Source organism: Pangasianodon hypophthalmus, chromosome 21, assembly GCF_027358585.1.
Source record: "Pangasianodon hypophthalmus isolate fPanHyp1 chromosome 21, fPanHyp1.pri, whole genome shotgun sequence".
NCBI classification, from domain to species: Eukaryota; Metazoa; Chordata; class Actinopteri; order Siluriformes; family Pangasiidae; genus Pangasianodon; species Pangasianodon hypophthalmus.
In genome coordinates this window covers 13,746,531-13,770,449 of record NC_069730.1, presented here as the reverse complement: position 1 = coordinate 13,770,449, position 23,919 = coordinate 13,746,531, and the positions used below count along the sequence as shown (strand labels likewise).

Genomic DNA, 23,919 nt, shown 5'->3' with positions numbered 1-23,919 from the left:
AAGTAGTATTTATTAGTAGTTTCTCAATTCTAGTTTTACTCAGCTGGCCCTGTGCAGCCAAATGTACAGTCAAACTTTCATAAATTTGTAATTAATATTTGACAAAAATCTGGGTGTGAATTTCAATCATGTTGAATTTATTACTTTGAGTGTCATTAATTATCATTTATAAAGCAGGAATTTTGTATTTAGTCAGTCAGGTGGTTTTCATAATTCAGCTCAAACATTCATTATATTTCAAGTTCTCTCAATCAATGCCTAAATTCAACTAAATTTGAAAATTCAGCCACAAAAACCAAATGTGGGTGATTCCTTTGAGAGAGTGTGTGTGCGTACATGAGTGTGTGTGTGAGTGAGAGAGAAGCCTGATATGTGATACACTCTCCATGAGGGAGGAAGGTAATTATAGAGCCTGAGTCTCCAAGTCTCTGGAGGAAAGCGTCAGTAAGAAACACAGAGAATGTCAACTATTGAGATTAATTTAGACAGCGAGTCATGGAGAAAGAGCTACGAGCAGAGAATGTGAGACAGGCAGGGAGTAGAAAGAAATATCACCTGTTAGTGGAACTGAAAGCAGACAGTGTAAGAGAGATAGAGAGATCGAGAGATAGAGAAAAATGAAAGGGAGACTGATTGGTTGATGAGCTATCCAAGAAAACAACATGAAACCATGAAACTAATAGATATTTTGTAGGTATTTTTTAATACCTTATTACCTTATATGCATATTCTATTACCAATTGCATAATTATATTAAAAAGTATTATTTATTACATATTTTATAATATGTTCTGATCACCTTGTGCAATGAGAGGGTCCGCACACAGAACGTGGCAAGCTCCATGGTGTCCAGCAGAGTGACCTGCACCAAGCCGTACGTTTCTGTGCCTCTGCTGGGCCAGTACTGATCACACTTTATCTTCAAAGAGACACACAACAGCCATTAAACCACACATACACAATGTGTAAGACACAATTAGACACAATGCCTCATAAAGATAGACACAGTATACAAACATACAGTATATTATATTCTATACACACAGACACTTATCCACAAACGTAAAATTAAAACGTCTTAATCAAAGATAGATTCAAGAAATATATATCCTAAAGTACAATTTATTTATAGTCAAGCACTATAAAAATGCAATTTTTCTCTCTGACAATGTAAGCAACCAACTGACTGAGGTGTAAAAGAGTGCAGTAATGACAAACTAAAATGTTTCCACATATTTTTCTTTTTTTTTTTTTTGGTCTTACACATGTCAAAAAATGTCAAGGTTGACATATTTCTAGGTGCATTCTGCTCACCACAAGCATCAAAAATATGCTAAGATTGGGGTTTGTAACTGCAAAGACACTTCCAGCTAGTTTTACAAAGCTACGCTGATTAGCATAGCTTGGTATTGCTAACAAAAATAGTGAAATTTGCACCTCAGGTTTGAAAATGAGTTTTCTTTGTATTTTTTGTATTTCACTACATATTTTTACACTAACCATGTGGACTGAGGTAAAAAAAAAAAAATTGGGTAAACAAAATGCTAAAATGTTAACTAGATAAAAATGCTAGCTAGTCACATTCCCTCAGGCACAAAGATGCTTAATGAGTGACAGAGAGCTCACTTCACTTCACTTTTACTTAAAAAAAAAAAAAAAATTCATTATGTTAATAAACTGCTAATAAATTCACTACAGAAGCTACAGCTAATAGTAAGAAGCTAATTATGAAAATAAATTGACAAGGGCTTTAAACACATTGCTAACAAAAGCAGCTGTTTCATTTCACACCTCATCTCTCACTATCTTTTACACATTACAGTAAAACTCACTTTCATACACACACACACACACACACGAAGTTACACTTTCTGTTACACTAGCATAAATATGGGACTCTCTCACACTCACACGGCACACTTACACTTACAAACCCACCTAAAAGAATCTCTTACCCGTGATTTCTCCTCCAGTTTAGTCATCATAACTATCGACGCAGCTCTCTGCTCCCACACCATCCTCCAGAAGTCTCCGAATGTCTCAGGCAGCGGGCCCTGTGTGGCGATGTACGCATTCTGCTTCCTGTAGCCATCAATGTAGTTTGCGTTGATGTAGTCGCTACCTATAATGCCTGAAATGGACAAGCAAGAGACATTACTGGCGTGAATATTTGTATAGATATATATCTCATTACGTCATTATATATCTATATATATATAAATCTGAGTTGCTTTCTTGATATTAAATTAAAACCCCACTCTCTTCAGCAGCAATTCAAAATGGCTCCCTCTGTGACATCCTTGAGCATTTAAAAAAGTGGCTGGAGTCCAGGATTAGCTGTGAGATGGGTTATAGAGAACTCAGTCCTATAACAACCCAGTCCCATCTGAGTCTGTGTTCAGCCAGACAACCACTAAACAAAAGGTGGGAGCTTAAGATAAATACAGTGTCTCTTATCAGGCTTATGCACATGGACCTTCTCTTTCCAAAGCCAAAACCAGTTTATGCACAAAACTTTCAGAGCTAGTGGTTCTGTAATGTAATTTCACAGCACTCAAACTCAGTGCTAGTGCTTTAGAGAGGGGCCAGTAGTAGAGCAGTGAATGAGCAAGCAGTAATACTGTGGTTATCTGCGGTAATGGGGGCAAAATTAAAATTGTTCCCACTGGAGCAACGCAAATAAGGCATTCCGACAAGACTGGTAATAAAATGTGTATTAGCATCCGTAAATCCAAAATGTACAAATTAATGCTATGCAATGACCTAATATTTCACTGTGCAGATCAGTGAAGCAGAGTATAAAGTAGACCTATTTCTTTCCGAAATGATGCAATAACTTGCTTCAAACAATAATAGAGATGCTTCAAGTAAAACTCCACCCTGAAACACATTAAATGTGTTTATATTGAAATATTTCTGATGCTCCTAGTGATTCTGATGCTAATTTGCTAGTTTGTACTGTGTTCGTGTCTTTTCTGTGAGAAGTTAGCGCTGTGTGTCGCTCTGCTAGTTAGCAATGACAATGGCGTTTAATAGGAGAAGAAATTTCAACCACCTTAAACACAAGTCATAATGGTCAAATTTCACATTAGTTCTGAAAAACAAAACCCACCATTTTCCAACAAAGTTTAACGCTTAGATACGACAGAGACTCGACACGGCTCGGCTAGTTAGTACGAGATAACAAGCACAACATGACAGGATTGGACAGGCTAAAGGACTAAAGCACTGCTGCATCACTTTCTTTAGGTAGAGATGAAGCAGGGGCTAAATCTTATTGGAACCACTATCAGCAGGTAGTCAGATAGCATTGTGGGTAATGTACGAAACCGCTGAAAACCGTCATGTCGATGAAAGTAGTTAAAACTAAAAAAAAACCTAACCTCATTTATTTAATGAATACATCAAGATCACGTTTATTATAAAGATTAATAGGCAAGTTGTTTTCTTTTTTAAATAAAGAAAAAAGTAGAGTCTACATTAAATTTTGTTGCAATTCTTTTAGGAAATTCTTTGCATCAATGAATGACATTTTGAACGTTGTACTTTTGAATGTACTTTTGAACGTTACTAACACTGAACACCAGGTGGCAACCTCTTGAAGAAGCTGTACATTTTTTTTGTACTTTCTTTATTTAAACCACAAACCAAATTATGCATTCAAAACATTATACTATGGATTAAATGCTGAAAGCAATATTTAGATTTTTTTTAATGAGGTAATTAGGCATATTCACACACACACACACACACACACAGACCGATTTTTCCCACAAATGCAATTTTCTCAGTTCATTCACACTGGATAGGAACATTTGTCATCTTTTTTCTTTCAACTATCTTGCTAGCTTCCACTCTTGCTTTTTTCTGGCTGCACGATTTTGAAATGATCTAGCAATCTGAACAGAAACTGACCTTAATCAGTGATGCTGCTTAATGTTAATTAAGGTCTGTGCTGCAGAGAAGCTGATTAGTCCACATACATGCATAGTCACATGGCTTTTTGGTGAGCCAAAAGGAATCAGGAAAAAAATATGTGGTTCAGTAATCACGGCTTCCTGACCCTAGATTTAAATTTCCTGTATATATTGCAAGTTTTTTTGTACATAAAATACCTTCCAAAACAAAAAACAGTCATGAATAATTCCTTACACATTGTTACACCTATGGAGAACACAGTAGCTGATGGGGCATGCTTCTTTAGGAAAATAATCAACGAATAATCAATGATATGGTGCCACCGTGAAGTTATTTAAGTTATGAAGTTGAGTTCTCTACATGCGTGTTTTTTGGGTCCTGTCTCCGCCCCTGTCCTGTCATTGGTGTGTTTCCTGATTGTGTCCAGGTCTTCTGAGTTAAACCCTGAGATTAGTTTCTTTAAACATCCTGTTGTGTTTACGTCTCATTGCGAAGACTTACTGTGCATTTGCTTCATGAACTTTTGAGCCTTGTTTCTTGTTCACGCGTTCCCTGTGTTTACTAGTTGTACTGCTCGGTTTAAACCCTTCCTGTTTGTTTATGCACTTGTGTCATGCCTATAGCTGCTATAGCTGTTACAAAAAACATATTTGATGACAGCATGATTTAGGAAGATGTGGCTTTTCTTATGAAAAGACTGTAGAGCCAATATATTGACTGTGTGTGATATATGAAGAAAAATAAAGTGAGACTGCAGGTTACTACAGGTTACTACAATAACTGAAGAGGTAGTGAAAATTGCATTTCACCTGTATGAAAATTTGATTTCACCTCCTACAGTTTCAGAAGCACTTTGCTTGCACAGCTGATGAAGGACTTTTGTCCACAACTTTGTGTACTACACTGCAATTTTTTTACTACCTCTATTATATATACAGTACATAGCTGCGTATAGAGGAGAGAAAGCTGTTTCAGCTGTACCATTCACTGGTGAGAGGACGACCCTGGTATGATCATAGGCAATGACGTTAGCGTAGCGGTTCTTTGGCTTGTTCACTTCCAGGTTCGAGTGCTCCCATGTGAACTGCTGCCCGGGATCAATGGACTACAACACAGAAGTGGGAGATAACAAGAAGAATATGTTTATATTTTTATGATTTCAGCTTCAAAAGAGCAGAAATATTCACAAAGTCATACAGAACAGACAGCTCAGTCAGACAACACACAGAAGTCTGAATTATTGCTGTTTTTCCTCCCTGATGAACAAACGTGCTTCCAGCTAGTCCTCAATAAAACATCATCTGTATAACATGCGCCGTTTCCAGAGGCTCTCGCTGAGTAGCAGCATGACTGTATGGGCTGATGAGCTTCGCCAAAGTCACCTTGGATTTTACGACCACCTCTCTTTTTCTACTCCCTCTCTTTCTTCCCTTTTCCTGTTGAAGACTCACACCCTCGCTCACTCCTCTCTCTCATTTTTATTCCTCGTTTTTATCTTCATATCCTCTCTGTTTTCTCATTTCTTTTTCTCTCACACATATTCACTCTCTCTCTCTCTCTCTCTCTCTCTCTCTATTCTCAATAGGCCCCCCTCTCATCAGTCACCTCGTACTCCTGGGAGAGCCGGAGGTTGTCGTTAGCCTTCTGAAGCTCGGTGTGTTCTGCCAGGACGGAGATTGGGATAGGAGGGTGACACATCATACCTGCAGGGGGTCAAAGGTCAAAGTGGAAGATCAGAACAGCCTAAAATCGCCATTAGACCCAAGAAAACCTGTGCTAATGAGCCGGGTAAATGGATTAGTGTGTTGTACTGTGTGTAGGCTACAACATAGGTGTGGGTGGTTACATGTACATGTGTGTATGAAAAGGTGGTGGGTGGGCACTGGTGGAAAGATCCAGACTTTCACCTAGGTGTGATTTCACAGTTATGAATCATGAACGTCTGCATCTCTGCATCTCTGCAGACAATGGCCATTTTATTTTCAGAAACAGAAGAGGAAAAAAAATCATGAACAGAGGAGAATAAGATGGAGGGAAAATCCTGTTCATGATCAATGAAGTCATTTTTTGGCATCTTTTTTAGTAGGAGTTTTTGCCAACTGCAGCAGATTTGACACCAGTCTGAATTTTGTCTTTGGTGTGACTAAAGTGATTCACTCTTTCACAGTCAGAAGCATCCTCGTGTTGCAGTTGTAGTCTGACAGTACACTGTGAATAAACTAGATTTTAATAGAGTACTCTGTTTCTCAGCGCCGCTTAATCTCATGGTTTTTTTCTACTTAAACGCTTTTCTGACATCTGAAAAAAATGTATGCACACCTTTATTTATATTATTAATTTTATTATTAGTCTACACTCCTGGGCTAAAAAATGAGCCAAGCCCAAAATGGCAAATATTAAGCTTTTAATGGTCTTAACAACAAATCGTTGGTCAGAAAATTGCACTCCTGAGAGCTCCTGTGCCACCATTTGCTCATCTACTTTTGCTGCAGTGAAGTGTTTGGGGAAAAGCTGGAAACAGGGAAATTCACTTATACAGTCTTCTTATACGCAAAGAAAAAAATCTTGACAATGATTAAAATGGTTGATATAAAATTCACACTAACACATATCTGGGTGTACAAAATTTTCCAAAAATATCTTCTGGGATCTTTTTTTTTTCTTAAAAGATTAGTCATTATTTGGTTCTCTGCCACACCTCATGCAGCCCATCAAGGGCCTGATAACAAGCTCATAAATGGAACCAGGATTGATAGAGCAGGAAGAGATCTACAGTATTTGTTTAATTCTTGCTTTTTTTGATAAATAATTTTTCCTGACAAATCATTTGTTGTTAAGACCATTAAAAGCTTAATATTCTGCCATTTTGGGCTTGGACAATTCTTTTTTGCCCAGGAGTGTAGACACAACAAAACTTTAAAGAAAGCACTTAACTGGAATCATTTTTTTTACTGTATTGCTATAGTGTTTGAAAGAAGAAAACTACATACAATACAACTTTCTCATCCCAAATGTATGCTATCAATGGCAGCGATGTGTTGCCACAAAGTGGCCAGAAGTCATTTACTTTTAATGTGGGTACAGCAAACACTTTAAGGAGGTAAAACACTAATAGACAATGATACACTGCAGGGGCATAAGTAAACATACACAGTATGCAAGCACAGTAAACGAGACTGGGCTAATTTCTTTCTAGTCCAGGCTGTAGATCAGTGCCAATCGTTTCAGGTCATTACACGCAGTGAGACGCTCCCTAGATTTTGTGCGGGTGTAATTTTGTGATAAAAATGTTCATCTATGTGAAATGCGATGCACAATGTGAGCACAGCTTACGATCTTACTTAGGATTTTGCCTTAAAAAATAAACAGGTTTTCTGCATTTTTCCCAGGACAGAGAACAATGTCAGTGTCGGTGCTAATCACACATCACTCCACAGATGCGGAACATAAAGATTAGCTTGGAAAACTGTTTGAGAACTCTGTTCACTTTTTGTGAAAAACTGAACATCTAAATTATTTTAATTGCAAATAATTAATAATTTATTAATTATTCATTATGCAAACATTTAGGTGCAAAAAAGCAAATGGGAAAAAACAGCAGAAGCAGCTGTTAGTCGTGTCCTCAGTGAATCAGAGAATATTATCTCTTGCAAAGGAGAGGGATTATTACACCGTGGCAGAAATATCTATTTATGTCGAGTATCAATTAATGCTTATGTGCCAACTTTAAAGGTCATACTGAATTAAATGGTGAGGTTCTCTGCTCTTCATTTTCCATGCTCTTCATTTTTTGGCCATCTTTTCCCTATCTAGCCTTCTCTCTATCTCTCCCCTTTAGCTTTCTTTCCATCCTTTCTCATATATCTATCACAGATTCTCTGCTTCTCTGCTGTTTTTGCTCCTTGTTTTATCTTCTGGACGACCCTGCAGGGCATACTTCATTTTCACCAATACATCCACACAAAGATGCAATGTTCCCTCCACATATGTACAGGGTCAAAGAGAGAGAAAGAGAGAGAGAGAGAGAAAGAGAGAGAGAGGGTGTGTGTATTAAATGTGTGTGTGTTTACGAGCCTGGTGTCTGGAAATTGATGCGTCTCATCTCGACGGGGTCGGTGGGGTGATGAGCCATCATTTCAGCGTTGTTCAGTAAACACTTGGTGCCAGGCTCAGAGTCTTTGCGCTTGCTAATTAGCAGAAACAAATACACCCACACACACAAACAGATACACACACAAAACACCCGTGTACAAATTCAGGGGCTTAACTAGACTCAGGACACAGAAATCAATATGTCCAATCTACAAGTCTAAACCAGCACTTAATAGGGGTTCTAGCAGCCAATTGCTAAACGTTATATAACAGAAAGCCGATTCGGCTATTATTAGCCATAAAGTTCCCTCATTAGCAGGTTTCAGTATTTGCTATTTGAGATTTTTTCCCGTTAGAATAAATACTGTAATGTTCTACTGGGAATTAGAGGTCAGCACTGGCTTACCTGTCTGGTTTGCTGATGTCCCCGGAGAGTGCCGTGTGAAATACGAGAGGGAGAGAAAGACAGAGTCAGGAAAAGACAGGAAGAGGAAGAAGAGGAGGAGATAAAGAAGGAGAGAGAGGCAGACAATTCAGGAGGGCCAGAGGGTGAGATAGGAAGAGAAAGAACAAGGGAAAAAAAGACAAAAATAATCAATATTTTGCATTTGTATGCAAAGGCTACATAACACCTCCTCCAGATAACAGTGCATTTCATCGGGGAGTGTTTAACTCCTTTCCCCTCGGGGATGAGAACGCTTCCGGACTAAATGGAAGGGCTGTGATGGTTGTATGGCTCAGCGAGGGATATACCTGCCAAAAATGAGGTCTAATAAACCAAGGTCAGGGCGTGTCTGCAGATTGGCAGACTGTTTCTCCCTCTCTGAGCAAATGTTCTCCAACTAAGCAAATACAGAAAAATAATCCTCCCTGAGTGAATGTGACTGCTGAGATTCTTAGTAAGGATTGCTTAGAATTCCATCTAGCTTTATTGTTCACTTCTTTATAAGCCGCTCTCACTTGCGGCTTGCTGGATTTTTGGCACTCTGAATAGAAAAATCAGTTGGCAGCTATCCCATTATCTCCTGTTATCATTAAATCTCTTTTTTCCCTCTGATACTATTCTCTCCACTACCAAAATACCACCCTGTTACATATTTAATCACTGCTTTAACATTCTCCCTATTACACTGGCAGTGTGTAATAGTGGCCCTATTACTAGCCATCTTTTTCCTCTTTCCCTTTCTTTTCTTCATTCACTTAACCTTCTAAATATGCAAAGAAAGCCAATAAGATATTTTATACCATTTTCACATATTTTTGAGAGCTACATCATTTATAAATCTACTAATTCTGGAGAAGTCTGCATAAATAAGGATCTACTAGGGATGGCATTATCTGGAATGAACAGATAATGTGTTCTAAACAGATAGAAATAGAGAACTATTGTTCATTAACATAAAAAACATAAAAATACAGCATTCATCCTTAGTAACTGCCTGGTCAGGGTCACGGTGGTTTAAATCAGCGTACTAGTTTTTCAAAATTCACTAGAGAATATTGCGGGCAGGTAGAAACAAAAATAATGACTGTGCAAGCAGGAATAAAAAACAGTCCTGCGTACACCTCTAATTAAGGCCGGCTACTTGAGTGATGTAGCTGAGGTTGAGAAACTGTGAGAGCCAGAATTCACACATCATTTCTACCTCTGAGTTTTTCCCCAGTATTTTCTAGTGTCTCTGGAGGTACAGTGGTAGGATTTGTATTTAATGGATGATTAGAGCACTAAATAGTTACAGATACAAATACAGATAATGTCTTTGAGTTAGATCCCTAGTGTCTATACTGCTATCAAAGCATAACTATGTACACCTCATCAAATAAAGTACAGCTTTTTCCTAAATTGTATATGTGGAAATAGGTCTAAACTATTTTTACAGTATTGCAGTGAAACAGTAAACAATAAACCGATGCCTAAATTCTACAAATGATCGTCACTCACTTCTTGTACAGCAGGATAGCGATGACGATGCAGATGATGAAGACTACAGCCAGGACAGGTCCTACCACCCAGATGAGTCCATCTCCAGCATCCAGAGGCTGGGGGTCTGAGTCAGGTGCAATGACCGGGTCCGTGTAGGGGCTGGCAACGAACATCTTCTGAACACACAAACACAGCAGTGTTACACGGTGGATAAGGACACTTCTGTCTCTAGAGTATCGCTGCTGCCCTGTTCAGAGATTTTTTTTCCCCAGAGAAACTAGAGACATTAGGGTTTATGAATCAAAGTTGCACATAGTCAAAACTAATAGCAAAACAACAGTTTCCTTAGTCATCATTTACATTTTTGGGATATCTGTATGTGCAAACTCACGTCTAGTCGCAGTGAGTGTAACATTTTAACAACCTGAAAAAATGCTTGATTTGCAGTTAAAAAATTAAAACCAATGTCATCAATAATTACAGCAAGTAGAGTAGTATAAAGTTGATAATCACAACTGCGCAAATGGGAACATATCTTACATATATCTTATATCTTACAGCTTTGTATATTTGTTCAGGATGGAAACTTGGCTTGTCTACATTTATAAATAAAGTTTCAATTAAATCTGACCAGTTAAATGTGACCTATTCCAGGGCTTAAATGAAAGAAAGCCTTAGCCATAAGTTTTGCAGGTAACGCTGATGGCCAACAATTAACGCCTTAGACAGTTATATTAAAAAAAAGCACACTTCCATAACTGTCTTTGTATTTGCAGTAAGCTTGGACAAACGAACCTCAGCTTTATCTCAACCATTTTGTTTGTCTCTTTCTTTCCTCACATCTAGCCTGCTGAATGCTTTCCTTTTACAGGCTTCAACACCTGCATAAATTATGCATATAATTATGCAAATAACACACCAGTGGGTGGGGTCCATGCAGCTGATCAATGTCATGCAATGGTTTCATGAATCAGACTTGTTAATACATCGTTTCATGCTTTCAAATCTACACTTGTTCCTATGCAACTTTGATAAATAAATGCCACTGGGACAATTGTCAATGTTTCTTTCTATCAACAAACTAACATAAACTTGTCAGTGCACTGTGTGCATTATCGTATGTTATATAGACCAATTTTTTTTTGCCATCTTTGTTAGTAATGTAATGAATGACGATTTAGATATATCTCCGGTAGGCTGCACTACAGGCAATCACAGGATCTTATTAAGAAACATGAAAACCAGAGTCGTTTAAAGCAGAACCACTGAAAACTGAAACAGTTAATCATTAAAAAAAGTGTTTTATGACTGACAGGATAAACACAGTCTGGTTGGTTCTTTGGCACACAAAGTACAAAGCCATAATCACTGGCTTAAGTGGCTAACATCCAGAGTAGGACCTTATGCCAAATGGAAACCTATTCACTAAATATGCTTACTATATAGGGTGTAAAACAATGACACTGTAGACACTACACAGTGCACCCTACGTATATGCTCAGTAGAACGCTATTTGAGATTCAGCCAAAGAAAAGGAGTGACATTCTTATAGCAAGCCACATTTCACACAATATTATAGTGATGGAGAAACACAAGAGTGATGGTCAAGGAGGAATGTAGAGGGCACATTACCATAAACATCTCAAAAACTCGCTTGCTCAGCTGCAGGCTCTTACCCCAGTGGTGGAGTTGAGTTCAGCGAGGATAAAGAAGACATACTCCTGGCCAGACTCCAGAGCACGGTTATCAAAGCCACCATAGTCCAGCTGGTCCCCAAGCGTGAAGAACGCAGGCAGGGTGGACGGAGTGAAGCGGGCGGTGATGTAGGCGCGACGCAGGTCCACTTGCCTCTGCCGTGGGTCATGCTGCTTCTGGCTAATGTCCTTCAACAGCTAAAAGAGGACACTCAATTGAAAACAGTTTATCACTAACAAGGTAGAGAAAAAAAGCTAGGAAATAAACAAACAGGTAATGAATTTATAGTTGAATATTATGTAAATGCAGCTGAAACCATTAGGGGATTTGATGTTGCTGAAGTGCCTGTAATTTGGAGTCTATTTTAGTCATACACATACTGTAGACCTGCAGGTGTTTAGTGTCCTCTTCAACTGCATAATGCATTAAAATTAATTTGAACATAACCGTATATAAAAGGTAAGAAAAAAAAACTGAAAGGTGTCTCAAATCTGTGGTGTCATGTACTACCCTTCTCAGTGCGTGGTGCTGAGTGTGTTTAGTTCTCCATGTGCTTTTGTTTATGTTTTGCCAAGTGCATTTGTTTTGTTTTCAGTCCTGTCTCCACCCCTGTCTCATCATTGGCTTGTTACCCTAATGTGTGCACCTGTTCTGTGTTGAGCTCTTTTGTTTATTTACACCCTGTTGCCTCCAGTACTCTTCGCCTAGTTTTGTTGATTGTTCCTGTGCATTACTTAGTGACTACTGCCTGTTATCTTTGGTTATGGAAATTCCTTGTTTAACATCGACTGTTCTTTGAACCATGCTATGGACAGTGATTATGACTATTGGATTGCCTTTAACAAAACACATATTCACTATATGCACTTGCATCTTGCCTCTATCCAGAAGAAATTCTGTCATCATCCACAAATCTGTCTCTCTCCATCTCTCTCTAACTTGTGAATATGTTTTGGATGTACACACAGGCTAAAGTTCATATCTCTGCATTACAGCCTTTCACTTATCATGTGCTCCAGATTTAGACAACCAACAGCTCAAAGTCCCCTAGCTGCAGCTAATGCAAGCCCCACACTCAACTCTGCTGAGTGCCCTCATCACTCAGGCTCAATATACAGCCGCCCAGATGGAGGCTTTTCACCCGCAGGCCAAGTTCCATCAGACATGAAGTCAGTGTGGTAAAAGACTCGAGTGTGCCAAATGAGCATGGAGCAACAGCATGGTGGTTTGGTGAACTTGTTTTTCCAACAATGCCAGTTTGAATCCTATTCTGAGAAACACCAGTGGACCTAATTTTTTAGGCCATGACTGTGACTCAATCTGTACTTCAGCTCTACTGACTGTAATGTCACAAATGCCACACTACCTATAGTGAGAGCACAGAAAGTCAGAGGTGTTTACCCACCAGGAAAGCTGACGTGTTTCACCACTGACATTTGCTCAGAAGCTACAGGGTGTTGGCTTAATAAATTTTTCATAGAAATTCAGATTTTCATATTTATATTTAAGATCAGTGCAATGTGGAATGTGAACCTGATGATTATTAACAAGATGCAATAACTGATAAAATCAAGTTTTCATATTAAAGTAACACATGCAATTATTTAGCCTTTTCTATCACTGTGTAAATAACATTTCAATAAAGAAAAACAACCTGTACATATACATGAAGACTAAACTGATTATTTTAGTAAACCTGTATATAGAGCAATAACATAACTACAACTAGTAACAGTAATGACACTAATGTGGCACTACTATTAGTGACAGTACAGTAAAGCACAAAGCAATCTAAAGCATTTACAAAAACTACAAGCATTTACCCTAATGCTACCCTACCCTAAACTTCCCATAAACCTATTCTGAACCTCAGGACTACCAAACTACTATTTCTGCAGATTTTTCCAGGTGCTATAATACCATAAATGTTACCAATGTTTTAGTGACAGTACTCTAAGGCAGATTATTGTTTACCCACCAGGCAAGCCAACAGATTTTATTGGTGACATTTGCTCTGAAGCTACAGGGTGCTGGCTTAATGCATTTTTTATAGAAAGCCAGACTTTGCATAATAATGTAAGTTCAGTACAACCTAGAAAACTATTTATACAAAGAATACTGGTTGTTCATTCAATTCCACAGACATGCACTAATAAAATATAATACAAATATTTGCCTTCAGTTCTTGATGTATCTGTTTCAACTGCCAGATGTCATACACTGCCTCCTGCAAATAAGGTCGGGAGACCGAGACAGTCTAAACACTGACTTCTGCCCCATACACCCACCCATACTCCAACTTTCTGTTGGATTTGCCTTATGTATTGGATTGATGTCATGTTGTTGTGTACCCTCTCAGGAGTGGACAAATGATAAATGCATGATCTTGCCCAATGGACAAGTAAAAGCTCCAGTGTGCTTCCCAGTTCCATGTTTTAGTTGCCAAGAAACGAACTAGGCTAAAAGGTGCTAGCTAACTTAATGTAAAGTTTCTGCAAGTAAAGTGCATTAATACAGACTAAGGAAAACAACCAAGAATATGATTATGTAGCATATAGTGTTTGCATCCTTCACAAAAAAATCAAAACCTATGGGGGATGCAAACTTTTGCACTGGACTATAGATGTAGCATAATTTCTCCTGAGGGAGACAGTAAAGGCAGTCATGCAGCATACCTCTTCCAAGTCCATTTCATCTGGGCTCTTTAGATGCCGGTTCCCTCCTCGGCCTCTCTTCAGCGGAACCACCACCACATAGATATTCCTGTGTGTATGGAGAGACAGCAGTGTGAGCCGGCTTGTCAAGCCTCTCATTAACTAGGCTTACAGCAGAGCAATGGAGTCTGCTAATGAATGTTTTCAGCACCGAACTCCCTGAGGATCTGCTGATCGTAATGGCAGTTTCCACACCAGCAGTCGCACAAGCCATTGGCGCATACAGGTGAATTTAATACTACACTCAACACAGCAATTTATCACTGGTCAAGCTTGTGGGGGAAAACACGAACCCGTGCAATTCTGTGGCCTGAGAAACAGGAGTGCACTATGAATTGTGTGTGTGTGTATGTATGTATATACTGTATGAGATGGCCATACTGTGAGGTTTGGGTTGCAGATAGAAATGCTGGTAAGTGTGAGTGTGAGGTAGTGGGGTTTGGCTGGGATGGAAGTGTGTGGTTGATATATGTAAGTGGATGTGTGATTCAGTTTTGTGTAATGGAGATGTGTTTGTACACATGCAGTTATGCATGATTTATATGTAAATCATGCATAACTAGGTTGTAGTCATATTGTCATTTGATCTGTAGGTCAAATCTATGTAAACTGCATTCATTATATAAATTTATCTGGCCGGATACATGTGCTTTAATATAACTCACTTTACTACAAAAAATCTACTCTATAACACATTTGCCATGGTTTCCATGTTGCCCTGTGCTTGTGTTTGTTTTGGTTTCTGTTCTAGTCCTGTCTCCACCTTGTCTTGTCATTGATTTGTTGCCTGATTGTGTTCACCTGTTTCGTGTTTGTTCTTGATTAGTTTGCCTGTTTATATCCTCTGTGTTTCCTTGTTTGTTGCAAAGTCCAAGCCTAAATTTCCATGTTTCCTTGTTCTATAGTTTCTTAGTTTAGACCCTTGCCTATTTTCCTACTTTCTGATTATGGATACTTGCATAACTTTGTCCCGCTATGGACTTGTATTATGATTCCTGGATTTACTTCAATAAAACCTATACAGAGTTTATACACTTGCATCCTGTCTCTACTCACTGCATGATACAGTATTATAAAAACATTTAATGGTAACTCTATATTTTCCTCTAAGCTCATGGAACAGTGTGTGGCACAAAGTCCAAAATTACAAAATAGTCTAACTCAATTACAACGAAAATGCTTGACAGGTTTTAGGAATTAGGCAGGTGAGAATGTGGTCCAAGCTGTGTAATTCTGGGTATTTATTTTTGGTACAGAAAGGCAGTAAGTAGCCTGACAGTCAGTGACCTTGAGTGTAAGAAAGGTGCTAAATACTGCAAGGTGAAATTCTCCTTCTTAATATTATTGTCCAGTTTATGCCAGATGGGCGATGATGAAGTGATTAGAAGGATCTGATTTGAGCTAATATTAATGTTAGCTCTGTCATCAAGTTAAAGGCAGTCAATGCAATTGGTGCGTCTCTCTTCTCACACTGATTAAAATGGAAACCAAGTTTTTTGTTCCACAATTTTGTTCCAATTACGGGTGAGCAATATGGCAGCGATATCATCTTCAATATATATAGTATGTATCATGATATGACAAAATAGTGGGGCCATGTTAAAACAGTTGAAAAACTACAAATTCAATGTTTTAAAAATGGTACAAAAATGGATTTTAACATTTAATCAGTTACTTGTTACAGTAAGTGGGAATGCAGTTACAAAAGCATTGACACTTGTTGATACCTACTGTACTCAGAAATGTATCATGATGTTAATATATCACAATATTCTTATCATATTGTCACATGCTTCTATAATAATTTTGAGTATAAATATCAATTGATTTTAAATCATTTCATTAAATTAAATTACATTCAAATTACTGATATAAGTAAAATGATACAGCGTACTAAAAATACCTAGTGATTGGAAAATTAATTAAAGTAACAAGGTGTTAATTATTAACATATCCTCACAAAATGTGTGACCTACAAAAGACAGGAAACCACCATAAGTGAAAAGTATATTGGAGTAACAACATAGTGATATTATATCTAAATTAAATTTTTTATTATCTGGCACTTCCTCCTAATTAATTAATTGTCAAAACTATGTGTATTTACATATGCATGCTCAGAAAGGCATGTGTGTAGATTGTGTGTGTGTGTGTGTGTGTGTGTGTGTGTGTGTGTGTGCACACTCCACTCACCTAACGTTGTTCCTGGTGTCCAGTGAGGGCAGTATGATGGTGACGGTGGTCTCAGTGTCCCGGCTGTGGTCAATCTCGGGCCGATTGATGACCATGGGAGGTGAGGTTTTGGCATGGATGCGGTGTCTCAGGCCACCCAGGTTGCCCTCAGGACTGGTGATTTTAAAATCGTAGCTGGTGTCAGGCATCAGGTTGGGGATCACGGCCTTCCTTAAACGAGCATCCACCTCCATCTTCTGACGATTATACTCCACCTGAGGAGCCATTTAGATAACCTTCATATCACCTTTTTTTTTTTTTTTTTTACAATCATAGAGATGCTATAATAGTGTTAATGCAACACAAAACTGTAGCTCCATATTCATAACCACCAACCAGTGCAGTGATAATAAGATCAATCCCACACTTTGCTATACATTGCAATATATTAGTTTTTGCAATACTGATATAAAAGAAGCTAACAATATGCAATGACCCTTCAAACAAAGCATAATTTTTATAATGTGCTTTGTGAGCTTTCTGAAAATCATAGACGTTCCAGATAGATATTGTGTGTGTGTATGTGTGTGTGTGTGTTTTGTGGCATCACTGAAATGGTCAGGCTAAGGCCAGTCTTGACACATCAGTGTGTGTGTGTGTGTGTGTTTATTATGTGTGTACATATTATTAGCTGTTAAACTGCTAAACATCTCAGTGTGAATGCTTTCGTTTCTATACCATGCTGTGTGTTTGACATCTTGGTGACACTCACAGTAAAGCGGTAGGGGGAGCTGCTCTCCGGAAACTCCCATGTCAGCAACACACTCGTCTTGGTCGCCAGATTCACAGAAAAGTTCCTAGGCACATCTGTGGAAACACAAAAGAATAATCATCCCATTATTAAAAAAAATTCTGATTATTAATCAAAAGGCGATACATTTGTATTAAAGGCAGAGGCAATATCAAAGCACAGAGATCAGGGTGGTGTGTGGGCTCCTTCCTGCTGTTCCTTTAATCAGCGGAAGGCTGTGTAGGGAATTCTGGGAAAGAGAAGGTGTGAGCGTGACGATAACAGTTGGCCGGTTATGAAGGGCCGCATATGTCACCGTGGCAGTGTTCCACAGAGAGCTGGCCTAGATTCCTGTGTTCCTCATGAAGAGCAGAGAGATGGACATGGACATTCAGACAGTGAGAACTTATATGTAAGTGGAATGAACCAATTTTTGTGCCACATAACAAACTGGAGTGGGAATGGACGGGAGTTGAGAGGAATTAGCGAAATCAGAAAGCAAACTATTGAGTTAGCAAGGATGAATGAGTGCAAAAGCTTTCCGTGACTTACCGTGAGATGCTACGTTAACTATACGGCTGTTACATCCACTTACCTCTGCAATCAACACCCACACGACTTGCTGACTTTTACCTGCATGCCTGTGAGCATATCATTCTCACATTCGCTGCTCCATTCAAGTGAGGGCAACATTAATTGTGTTGCTGGGTAAGGGTTGAAAGTGGAGGAAGGCAGTGAAGGAGGTGGAGGTGATTCTTCCAGTCTAACAGTTTTCCATTTGCTTTTGTGAACGTGAAGCCTTACATCGTCCACCAATCAGCTTGTGGATGGCATCGCTGGTTCCCTGCATCTTTACTGCATTGGCTCCTGGATATTTCCTGCTTCTCCGTAATCCAGAGGCATCCAAGAGAAGTGCAGTAAACAATGGGTAGGAAGGTTCCCATGGCCCCCTTGCTGTACCCAGAGGGCCCCCTGGTGGATGGGATCAAAGAAAACAAAGAATCGCGTTTGCAATGAAAACAAGCTCTTCCCATTCCCCACATATAACCCTACCTCCTCTCTTAAAATGATGCATGCCAGAGAAGCGAGTTCCCTTTAAAAAGTTACAGGATGTAAGATTTTGGAATTTCGCCCTCTCTGCTATTGCGAGCGACTTGTGGGAGAACATTTCATGATGTGGGTTGTGCTGCGTCCTCCAGTGTGAAGATTAACCAGAAGGCTGTGAGTATGGAGAAGATTCCGTTTCAGTTTGAAAAGCAATCAGTGAAAAAAAAGGTGAAATGCAATACACACACGCAATTGCTTTTCATTAGAAACTTGCAGCCACACTGCGACGCAAACGTGCCACACTGAAAAGCAAAACGTTCAGTGCGTTACTCTTGTGTTGCTTGAGCACTTCAGTGAAAAACATTCAGCAGGGGATTGCTTTTTAAGCATTACATGTGAATGTAAGGTGAATGTGATCAAAATTTAAAAGCAATCCACACCATCTGCATTGTATTTCACTGTGTGATTCGACGGCTGACAAGCAATCACATCAGTAAAAGAACTGAGAAATGCAATACACAAATTGCATTGCTCTTCATAAGTCACATGCAGAAAACATGATCAGCTGTGGGAATATACTGTATATGCATATATTCAAACCCAACAGCTCTGACTGGGAATTACTGGTATTTCAAAAGCTGGAGTATTAATTTTAAAATATATTTTTCTCCCCTGACTTAATAATGCTTTAGTTTTCATTTCTTCATTCATTTTCAGTAAGACCTTTGTCCTCAGGGTTGCAGTGGATCCAGAGCCAGGGCATGAGGCGTAAATAAACCCTGGATGAGATGTCAATCCATCACAGGGTACCATGCACATCACACACTCATTCGCAATTTTAGAGTCCTATGTTATCAGTTTTACTAAAAAAAAAAAAAAAACCTACACACTATGGCTTTAAGGAAAAATGGCAGAGCTATTGGTTAGAGGTAAGTAAACAGCCAGATCCATTGCATAGCAATACTGTAAATTACAGTATATTTAAAATCATATGAATATTATATGTCTAGATATGACCATGATCTTCCTGTGGCTCTTGCAATCCAAGTATGAGCTAAAAAAAAAAAAAAGGAGCAGAGGAGCCTCCATCCATGCAAACCTTGAAGAGGATTATAGACATGTGTACAACAGTCTAGGAGTCCTTACAAAATAATCAAAAGCCAATTTCCTGTGTGCTCTTGCTCTAGTGCCTCTGGATGAGATTTCAGCATCTGTTCAGGTTGCGTACTCTATTTCATATTTTATTCTGCTGCCTTCTGAACTGGAGAAATGGCAAGCAACTTGCCTGCCGCACATACAAAATGTGTGAGGCACATACGACATGTGAAACACACACACTCTCAGTCACATTAACTCTCTCACACTCACACATTGATTTGTACAGAACTGTAGGTGATACATATATGCTCTAGGAGTCTGGACAGTCTGTGTTATATTAGTACGTAGGTGGTGACAGTCTCCAGGCTTCCTAAGACCATTTCCTGTAACACATATATAACACGTACATGCCTAGTGTCTGTATTAGAGCTCACTGAACAGAGCATCCTGTCACACTATTTTAACAATCGAATATCACTGGCTTATAACTGGTGCCTAGATTATGCTCCATAGTCAGAAATCAGTATTGTCCTAAATCTCAGCTTGGTGTTATTTTGTTAAAAGGTTTCATTTGACAGATATATGATTGATTTATTAATGTTTGTTTTAGGGGTGTACTGCAGTGACATTATCTATTGTCACTGTATCTATATCTGTATCCGTATTTGGATCTAAACCTGAAATGGGCATAGTCTAAACCTTTATTTTTTTAAAAATTTAATAAAACTGATACACTACACCCTCAGAAACACTGGAACATTCTGTGGGGGAAAAAAAAAAAACGGACGTAGAAATGCCAGCATTGTCAGCATGGTCTGTGAATTCTGGCTCTGACAGTTCTTCAACCTCAACTAGTGATGTATAGCAGTCTCAACTAGATATGTATGCAGGACTTTTTTTTTATATCCTGCTCACACAGTTATCATTTTTGTTTGTACCTGCCTGTGATATTTTCGTATGAATTACTTGCTTCTATTTCTCAAAATATCAACAAACTAATAGCCTAATTTAAATCACCACGACCCTGACCAGGCAGTTACTAAGGATGCAGTGCTGCTTCACGCAGCACCACGCGTGAGCACCGTACACACTTTCATGTTAATGAATGTGGTCTTTGTCCCACAACCTTCATATGTGACCGCTCGCTCGCTCATGCCCGCATGAAAGTAAAAACCTTCAGCTCGTGCGATTTTTTTTGTTGCATCCCACAGGATACCTCTAGTCTCAACCAGATGCCCTGCGAACCTTTCTGGTAAGCTTTCTAAAAAAATAAAAACAAAACAGAAGTGAATAATGTGCCTCATATTCATATCTGTACTTATATCTATTTAGAAAACTTATATCTATTTAGAAATCTGTTCTAAACTTACCTGTTCATTCAGAACAATGTATTTGTATTCTGTTTCATCCCAAGTTTGTTTGTAGATTTTGGTTCATTGCTGCGTTTTAGATATTTCCCATATTTAAAGGTTTCTCTCCCCTGGTCTATAGCATCAATTTGCCTCCAATATATGTGTGAAGTGAAGTGTAGTCATTATTTTTAATGTGACAGTACAGGACTTTTAGAACCCTCTGCAGCCAGTTGTAATAAAAACATTGTCAAGTCTTTGCTTTTCCTCCAGCTGATCCCAGCTGTAACTACCTAAGCCTTGTAAATAGCCTTTCAGAGAAAAAGATGCAGAAGCACTGTTCTGATTTCAAGGCCAGAAAACTGTAAATAAGGGCCTGAAACAAAGAAACTAACCTGATCCTTTGTACTGCATACTATGAATCATAGTTATAATAAGGCATGTTCAAAATTATATAGTGATTATATTAAAAAAATATATTTCATTAACACTATAGAAAACCTATATTAATGTTTTTCACAATCAAGTCATTTTTGATTGGTTTTTTAAATCCTATGAGTTTTTTTTATTTTTTATCTTCTTTCATTTGAGTTTCTGTGTGTCAGCTGGCAATCAGTGTTAGATTGGAGCAATGGGGTGCAGTGTACAGTGCAGACACTTGTGCAGATGGAGAACTTGCTCTAATGAGCTTCACACCAATGGTCTGAAGAGTCCCGGCTCAAGTTGATCTGTCTCAGCATTGAGACAGCAAATTCACAACCAAGTGCAGGGCAGTAAAGCCTCCGTGAGGAGAGTTCATAACCAGGTTTATGTAACACACACACGCACGTATGCACAAACATATATACACATGCACACACATACAGTCAGATGCAGAAGTTCTGGCTTATTGGTAAATGTTAGGAAGAAATGTTCTGGTGGTTAATTATCTTAATCTCACACTAAAAATATGAGACAAAACTAAAGTTTAATTAAAGTAAATTTATTCAACATTTTTTAACAAAGCTCATTCTGAGCGTTACTGGGATCAGCTCCAGATCCACCGTGAACCTGACCAGAATGAAGTGCCTGCTGATGATGAATAAATGAATGAAACATGTTCCCGTTTACATTTACATTTTAAAGTGTTAAGCAGTCACCCATGACTTCCTGTTTCACTGGGGTATGAATGTGATGTCGCCAAATCTCCTTAGTTATTCGTCAACGTGAGGAAGATTAAAGAATACACAAATGAAATGAGAACAAAGTGTGCTGTGAAAAAAGCTCCACTCCTGCAAATGCAGATATCTGCTGTTACTGCAATAATTAAGAAGTTGGAAATCAGAGCTGTAATGAAACTGCCTGGAAGAGGACGCAAGTGTATTTTGCCCCCACGCACAATAAGGAGGATTTTTAGAGAGGCAAAAAAGCATCATAATTCAATATTTGCAGAAGATGGTAGCATTTTACGGTCACCAAGTCTCTAAATCTACAATTACAGACCACTTCCATGTCAACAAATTACTCATAAGGCATGCCACGAGAAAGCCTTTTCTTTCACCTTACCACAAATGTAAGCACCTAGAGTTTGCTACATGCTGCTGAAACTTTTACTGGAACTGGGTTCTATGGTCAGATGCAACAAAAATAGAATTTTTTGGCATCACTTCATAATGTTACGTATGGTTGATCGGGACAGTTTTTCCTCCAAATGGCCTGGACCTTGGGCCCTGGAGGACGTAGAGAGATTGTGTCCTGAGGTCTGTATTCTCTCAGCATTATAAGAGAAGCAGGTTAAAAATGACTAGGGTCCCAGTAATTGTGACACATATGGTTTTGATAAAGATATATTTTTAATAACGGTTTTTCATTTTCTTACAATTAATCTACTTTAATTACAGGTTAGAGTTCACTCATATCTTCAGTGTGAACTTAAACTAATTAACCCCAGAGATTTTTTTCACAACCCTTTTCACCCATCTTTACCAAGGGCGCCAATAATTCTGAGCAGAGTCCTGAATCGCAGTTCCGCCTCCCCTTATGTGCCTGCCATACTCACATATTCTGCCGCATCATCCATTTTTCACTAACACAGTGCCAGCAGGAAGAGAGGAAAAAAATACACAGGGTGAAGGAGAGAAAACAGAGAGCGCAATAGAGAGAGAGAGAGAGGGAATGTGAAAAGTATGAGTCAGGAACAGGGGGAGCGTAGGAGTGAAGGGAAAAGGGAGTGAGGGAGCGAGCGAGCGAGTGAACGAGCAAGCAATTTTCTGAAAAGGGAGAATGGACAGCCTGCTGGAAGAGCAAGAACAGTTGAAGGCTAACAAGCGGAGAAAGAAAGTGACAGAAAGAACGAGCGTTTCATTCTCACTCTTACTTAAAATGTGTATTTCACTGGAATCTCACTTATGAAAGAGTGGATTTGGGGTTTGGGAGCATCTGTGGTTTTTGTCATTAGTGCATTCATTATGGCCAGGACTTAATGGACAAGGCACATCATGAAAAAACAAAATGACAAATATTTTCTAGAAACTCAGCTAATAGGCATTTGCTCAGGCATTTGGCTGATGCTTTTATCCAAAGCGACTCAGACAGGACCAGTTGAGGGTTAAGGGTTTGGCTCAAGGACCCAACTTTGGCAGAACCTTCCCAACATCCTGATGTTTAATGTGAACTTTAATTGAAGCTCTTGATTTGTATCTGCATGATTTTATGCATTCTCCTGCCTTATGATTGACTAACTGGATAACTACATGCATGCGCAGGAGTACAGATGTTCCTATTAAAGTGGCCGGTGAGTGTGTGTATGCATGTGAGTACAAAGTAAATCGGCGTTACTGAAACTTACGCAAATCTGACTGGAATTTTTTTCTGTAGAATTTGGCCTACGCAAACATTACACAAAGGAGTGATTTATTTAACACTATTTTTTCACCGTAATACTCTCAGATTTCAACAGTAATGCACATTTTCACATATTTTTGATATAGTATGATTAAGTATTTTGATTAAAACGTAGTCTTAATTTTCATCCATTTGCCTAAAATGCCATATACTGCATGTTCAATCTATAAAATACTTACCTTTTTCTCAACAAAAATGACTACACACATTGTTACTAACACTCTGCTGCACGCTGGA

The 23,919-nt window shown here is 38.7% G+C and overlaps 1 protein-coding gene across 4 annotated transcripts in view; it reads right to left on the bottom strand.

Moving 5' to 3' along the window:
- Nucleotides 1-23,919, bottom strand: part of LOC113533157 (receptor-type tyrosine-protein phosphatase S) — a 128,281-nt gene that overhangs the window by 14,604 nt on the left and 89,758 nt on the right. For 2 of the 4 annotated variants that reach the window (XM_026925076.3, XM_026925079.3), the window contains exons 12-22: nucleotides 17,288-17,382; nucleotides 16,537-16,790; nucleotides 14,305-14,392; nucleotides 11,611-11,826; nucleotides 9,953-10,110; nucleotides 8,417-8,428; nucleotides 7,993-8,105; nucleotides 5,524-5,621; nucleotides 4,900-5,023; nucleotides 1,956-2,131; nucleotides 800-919 (exon numbers count right to left, since the gene is read on the bottom strand). In XM_026925076.3, coding sequence (XP_026780877.1) covers nucleotides 800-919; nucleotides 1,956-2,131; nucleotides 4,900-5,023; nucleotides 5,524-5,621; nucleotides 7,993-8,105; nucleotides 8,417-8,428; nucleotides 9,953-10,110; nucleotides 11,611-11,826; nucleotides 14,305-14,392; nucleotides 16,537-16,790; nucleotides 17,288-17,382 — 1,454 coding nt within the window. Of the gene's footprint in view, nucleotides 1-799; nucleotides 920-1,955; nucleotides 2,132-4,899; nucleotides 5,024-5,523; nucleotides 5,622-7,992; nucleotides 8,106-8,416; nucleotides 8,429-9,952; nucleotides 10,111-11,610; nucleotides 11,827-14,304; nucleotides 14,393-16,536; nucleotides 16,791-17,287; nucleotides 17,383-18,109; nucleotides 18,278-23,919 lie in introns of all 4 variants that reach the window. The other 2 variants (XM_053227342.1, XM_026925080.3) reach the window with 2 other exon arrangements.